The 6,187-nt window shown below is 38.7% G+C and overlaps 1 protein-coding gene across 1 annotated transcript; it reads right to left on the bottom strand.

The window, feature by feature from the left end:
- Positions 1-398: 398 nt before the first annotated feature.
- cenatac (centrosomal AT-AC splicing factor) lies at positions 399-5,478 on the bottom strand. Its single transcript, XM_047341474.1, has 11 exons — positions 5,213-5,478; positions 4,269-4,435; positions 4,082-4,180; positions 3,923-3,989; positions 3,689-3,751; positions 3,259-3,326; positions 3,035-3,149; positions 2,915-2,945; positions 2,333-2,434; positions 1,832-1,964; positions 399-1,564 (listed from the first exon to the last, which is right to left on the bottom strand). The coding sequence occupies exons 1-11, from the start codon at positions 5,327-5,329 to the stop codon at positions 1,444-1,446; spliced, it is 1,083 nt and encodes a 360-aa protein (XP_047197430.1). The 5' UTR covers positions 5,330-5,478; the 3' UTR covers positions 399-1,443.
- Positions 5,479-6,187: the final 709 nt, after the last annotated feature.

The raw sequence follows: 6,187 nt of genomic DNA, 5'->3' as shown, positions 1-6,187 counted from the left end.
ATAGAATTTATAGCGAACAAATGTGTAGTTTTATCGGTGCAATTACATAAATGGCCACTTGATGGCAGTATTGGTTTTGGAACATGCAGCACGTCATAAAGTTTAGTAAAGACAAATTCTGCATAAGTGCATCAAACATACAGTATGTCAAGAAATCAAATACTTAAAGAAGTTAATTCACAACAAATACTAATGCAAATACTGCTAATTTATATTTTACCTACTCAATAATATAGAAATGTAATGGTGTAAGTATATGAAGGACGATATGATGGCAGAATGCAACAAGGGTTGTAATGTCATCATGTTCCAGTCAATGTTTGTGTGTCTGCTTATATCAGAGCTATGTGTGGTTCAGATTCAGACATTTGCATTAAATAAGAACAAAACTAATTTAATTTCTTCAAGACATTTGGTACTGATAATTTATTTACACATATACAAAATTATTTATATATACACATTAATAACCTAAAGCTTTGAGAGTTAAAGGCCGTTCTCCTTAACCACAGATTTACTTTTACATAATACGCTGACATTGAGACAAAGCAGACATTTTCTCTTCCTGCTTTCCTGTTAAAATCAATATATTACATTGGATTAACAGATTCAAAATCTTTTTTCCACAGATTCTTCAGATTCCTCTTCAAATTCAAGACTGAACACATGAAGTACACAGATATTAGTGGAAACCAACTTGACTTCATAAAGTGGGAGTCTTGAGATTTGTGTTGGGTAGAATTAATAATGGGTGAAATGTATCTGAGACATGGGAACACTTCAGTCTACGTCAAGCAGAACCTTAATCAGCCTTAAACCTTAAAGTTAATCAGTGGCTAAACATTCCTAGTGTCCACAGGCGAGTCGTCCTCCAGTGTGTAAACGACCTGTACTGTATCTGCTATGTGGTAAACTGTGGCAGAGACATTTAATGTGTTGTTCAAACGCTCCAAACACATAAATAACAAACATTTTGTTTACTGCGTCCGTGTTTACTTCCACATTCTGACTTCAAAGCACGTGAACACGGTGAAATCAGAACAGCAACGACTTCACAAGTGGGGAAACAGGACTTTCCGAGGAGCACGTGTCTGTTTTCTGTTTACATCCTTCAACAGATTCCCTCCATGTCGACTCTTCTCTGAACACACAGCAGGTGCCTTTGTCAGAACAGTGTCTTGCGCCCCCTGCTGATCACATTGTCCTCACAGTTCAAAGAGCCGTAGTAAAGTAACTTGAAGATCTGAGTCCTGGAATCACTGTTAACATAATACATTCAACAGTGCCCATTGGGTATATATGTGGAATGCCATTATGTTATAAAGACTTTTTTTGACAAAGGTGTCTATCAAGGCAGGTTCAACTTCTCAGAGAAACACGGTATAAAACCTCATCCACCTCCTGCAAACTACATGAACTATATACACATCCCTTCACTCAGTTTTAAGTGCCGTCAGAGTTTGTCAGCTGTCCAGATGTTTTACTTTTCTTTGACCCATCTGAGTTCTGCTCCCGCTTCCTCTTCGGTCTCTTCTTCTTCCCTTCTTCTTCTCTGAATTGGTCCCTGTTGTGAGAAAGAAAAAGTCCCATATGTTTGCAAAGAGCAGTGAAGTTAATGTACATAACAAAAAAAATTGAATTTGTGCCTTTTTAACATTAGGACAACAGATGGAATGTTTGCTTTGAGGTCAACTCTGGCATATATATTAAAACGACAGGGTTAAGGCCTGTGTGTGTGTATAATGAATGTGATGGAGTTAATTTGTTTTTTACATGGTTTACAATCGTTCTGTATGAGTCTTATGTGTAGTGACGGGTTGTGTGACCTCACCTGGACTGCCAGCGTCGGCCGCTGTTCCACACTCTTCCGAAAGAGGGAAGCCAGTTGGCGTCCGTCTGTGAGCTGTGATCAAAGTTGGCCCCGACTCTGTTCGGGGGAAGCTTCCTCAGCTTCTCTTGCTCCTCTGGCAAAAGACAGATGAGATCATTTTCAATCATCAAATTCATTTATTTTCATTCTACACAAGTCTACATGGATAAAAGCTCTGCATCACTGAGACTTGAGAAAATTAAAATGACCAGTATTATCAAAATGTTGATACTTAAGTGCCACGATTTTTTAAAAAAATATTAATTTATGTGATTTAACATTTGACACAGACACAAAAGTCACTTAAACATCAAACCACAAGATGAGTGATAAATAATAAAAGCTTCCTGGTTACCACGAGTGATATCACAGCATTCAGTAACACATGATTTGTCAGGTCTCATGGAAATGATAAACAAGGATGGAACAAACTGCTGATAAGTTATTCAAAATGACTCCTACTCTGTTTGAGGAACCCTTGGAGCGATGGGCCGATCTCTGGATGTGCTTTAGCCCCAGAGGGCCCCTCCAAAGGATCGTCCTGGAGCCAAGGTGGGACACCGCCTACAACACAGTCAGGACACTTTTCAAAACACATATAACAGGTGAACTGAGCTGGTAACTACTGGAGACACTGGGTTTCTTCCAAGCTTTAAAACATGGGAAACACAGTAAGATTTGAATTACTTTGTTGAATGAAAGGCACATTCTTTTCAGGATCATACAGGATGTATTGTAATGTTTTCAGAATAATCCTAATATTAACTAAGACAAAATATACATCGACAGAACTCCTCAACAGTCGAGAGTCATCTGGAAAATTTACTCTTAAAAACTTGAATTCAAAATAAGGGTTTTTATAGTTTATAATAATGAGAAAATGTGATTTCAAATTATAAAAACATTTGTCAAACATGAAATCTTTAAATTTTTTTTGACACCCAGAAGAGACACCCCACATTATTCCATTTCCACAATGTATGTTATTGGACTAATACAAATATAGAGCTAAGTTTAGATACTGAAATTCATGCATCACTGTACCTGTGTGAACATTTCCTCTGTTTGCTGAATCCTGTAACAGACATCAAAGGAGGTCATTGTGTTTGTGTACAAAAGAAAGCAGTCACTCATGAAAGACTTTCTGACTGACGGGTGTCCTACCTGATGGCCGATGAAAGTCAGGCCCTGTCCTGCTACCGCCCACGGTGCTTTGACCATTGACTCGACAAAGCTGCTCCCCGGCTGCCGGTCTGATCCCTGAGATGTAAACTGTGAGCTGTTCCCCAGAGAACAAGATGAACCCAGAACAAAGTGAAGTAATTCAAATTACATTGATGACCCAATGCGAAGAGAGGATGATATGTCCCAGGTAGACAAAGTGTTACCTGACAGAGTCCTCCGCAGACATGTCTGTGCCATTGGGACCATTGAACGACTCCAGGTCTGCGTCACGCTGATAGTGATTCAGGAAATGCCAACAGTGGTTCACAGGGGAAGTCTGACCACTAACCATCTTTATCTCAGCTTTTATCATCACACTCCTCACACACTACTTTGCCCCAAATGTTAACACAACATTATTTTTTCCCCATCTCCATCTAATTATAACCCTAACCTGAAATTAGTTAGTCATTAAACCACCCTGACCTCCAAAAAACACAAGGTTTCCCCAGCTACACATTTTTTCAGTTACACTCACAATGATTTAGTTGGACAATTAGGACTTTTCTCATCTTACATGCAACTCAAAACCACAAATAGCAACAGTCAAGGCTGTAGTGATGGATACTGCCACTGCATCCCTGGAAAACAAACCTCTAATAGAGACTGAAGGACCTCTTGACGATGCTTCTCCTGGGCCCGGATACGATCAGCTTGCTTAAGCCATGAAAAGAAAAAATAGATTTCCATGAACAGATTTCACGTTTGGGTGAAATAACATTTCTTAGACACTATTTAGGAATGCTAGTGGCAGTGTCAGAGCTGCCACCACTGCTGTAGACTATATTATTTGTCATCAAAGTTAATGTCAAGTGCATAAACAGTTACCTGTTTAATGAATTCATCCTCCTCCTCCACAAATGATTCCAAAACTTGTGGCAGCTCAGCTTTAAACCTAAACAAAAGCAAACAGTGATCCATGAAGACAATCTTTTATTTTCCTTAAAAATCGTCACTGATATTGACTTTTAGCTCTCGGAGAACTACCTTTCAGTTTCCTCCTCTGTGATGATGACCTTGTCTCGAAGCTTGGGGTCGGCTTTATTTTCCCACCAGAACTTGTGTGTATTCTTCCTGTGTGCTGGGCTGAAACCAAGTACATTTGAAAGGTTGATCATGCAATTTACATATTAAAAATCAAATTTTTTAAAATAGTTAATTTGATAAAACTTACGTGGCCATGTGTTCCAACAAGCCTCCGTACAGCACCGTCATGTTGCCGTCTGTAACATTTCTGTCTACTTCGAGCCCACAGCAGTAGCACCAGAATGTCTGCGGGTGCTGGCTGCAGTCAAACTTTTCTACTTGGGGCTTTTTAAGTGTGCGGCGAGCTTCCTTCACCTGGTACAGAGAGAGTGGAACAAACACAGGAAGCATAGATAAACATGGTGGTTGGACTTTAGCTCTGATTAAATCTGAAGCAGTCTACTCTAATACTACAGCTCTGCAATAAACCCTAAATTCAGAAAGGTTCAATGTGGATTTTGTCACTTCTTTGTCTGTAATTTGCTTTGTTGTTTTATCACATTGGTTTATAGTGTAGTATAGTTTATTTCACACAACACAAATTCAAAAATACATGAATGAAATGTTAAAATGCATGTGGGCTGTGGTACAAACATCATATAACCTTATATGTATGTATCATGAGCAATACAGGAAATACAAGATGGAGTTCATGAATAAAACACCTTAGATCGTATAAATGAACACTGCAAATATTGGTGTGAAATAAATAATCTAATAGTGCAACTCTGGATCCTTTTAAGGTCTCACAGTGACTCATTACAGTTCCAGTAGAATTCCCAACCGGAACACGTAAGCTTATATGTTTATATGTGAATATAAATTACCTCATTTCACTTCTCTATAATCTACTGTTGGTCAAATTGTGAACTTTTTTTATTAGGCTGGTCCCCAATGTCCCTGATGCGGCTCACAGTGGCCATTTTGTGCACTTAAAAGTCAACAAACGTCATAAGTGACGTATGTTGACTTAGCATCGGGGCTAGCATCAGGGCTAGCATTCATGTAGATCCACAAAGTGGCTGGAAATAGAACAAATGTGACTGAAAATGTTCGGCATCAGCGCGAATCGCTTCGAATCAAACCACTTACTTTCTCTAAGAATTTGAGAAGAACCACTCTCAATCGGCTCTGGTGACTTTTCCCGAAGATGTGTCCCTTCCCGGCGAATGTAGTTTGCCGACACACGGCACAATAATAAGGAGCCATTGATACAGAGAAGAGTATATTAGAGATGAAGTGACGCAGAAACCGAGCTAAAGCCGAACATTTCTGTTTTGTATTCTCATTATTTACTTGTTGGTTAAACACAAATCCACACACCTACAACCGGATATCCGGTCCAGGGAGGAAGTGGTTCCGTCTCGATATGTTTCCCCCTTGAAACAAGCACGATACTTTATTCCCATTTATTAAATCATGTGTCGTGCAATTCATATGACAAAACATCTTATACAATTAATCTTATTGGTTTATTTTACATCCAATTGTAAATGTCCACTGTTCATATTACACATATCTTATCTAGTTTCTCGTGTTTATAATATGTTATGCTAATTTGTCTGTCTCACTGATATCAACCCCTTGAGATGTCTTCAAAAAAATATTTCAAATACTTCAAACTCTGCAGTGTCTTGTACGTTGGCACTTTCCCCCCATACAAACTTAGATCCCTCTGATTTCCAAGTAAAAGTATATGTAGTAATAGTATTCCTGCTTAGTTTCTGTGGGTAGACTGGCAGTCTGAGCTGTTGTCTAATGGAGCTGCTTCGTTACTAAAACTAAAAGTTTCCCATTGAAGGCTTTTTTACAAAGATGAAACCATCAAACATCTGCATTTAAACGTTGAAGGTCACATGATGTTCCAGGGGAAATGGTTTTAACATCAACTTAAACTGTAAATCAGTTTGTTTGTAAATTTGCTGTGTTTGCACAGGAGGAAAAAAGCCCAGGTCCCAACCAGAATTTTATTGGACACTGATGACTATAGTTGTTTCAAAGATATGGAAAAACAAGATGTGCAGGACTGCTACAATTAATAACAATGATGTCGCCTTCAAACAAGTA

Source organism: Hippoglossus stenolepis, chromosome 9 (genome assembly GCF_022539355.2).
Source record: "Hippoglossus stenolepis isolate QCI-W04-F060 chromosome 9, HSTE1.2, whole genome shotgun sequence".
In the NCBI taxonomy this organism is placed as follows: domain Eukaryota; kingdom Metazoa; phylum Chordata; class Actinopteri; order Pleuronectiformes; family Pleuronectidae; genus Hippoglossus; species Hippoglossus stenolepis.
The sequence above is the reverse complement of the archived record's forward strand: the minus strand, read 5'-3'. Positions and strand labels throughout refer to the sequence as shown.

What these genes read in the sequence shown, in the direction of transcription:
- cenatac (XM_047341474.1), bottom strand. Translation starts at nt 5,329, where the DNA reads ATGGCTCCTTATTATTGTGCCGTGTGTCGGCAAACTACATTCGCCGGG. An exon ending in TTGTTGGAACACATGGCCAC is followed by an intron (nt 4,181 to 4,268) that starts GTAAGTTTTATC and finishes ACTTGGTTTCAG; the next exon opens with CCCAGCACACAGGAAGAATA. An exon ending in TCCTTCAGTCTCTATTAGAG is followed by an intron (nt 3,327 to 3,688) that starts GTTTGTTTTCCA and finishes AATCACTATCAG; the next exon opens with CGTGACGCAGACCTGGAGTC.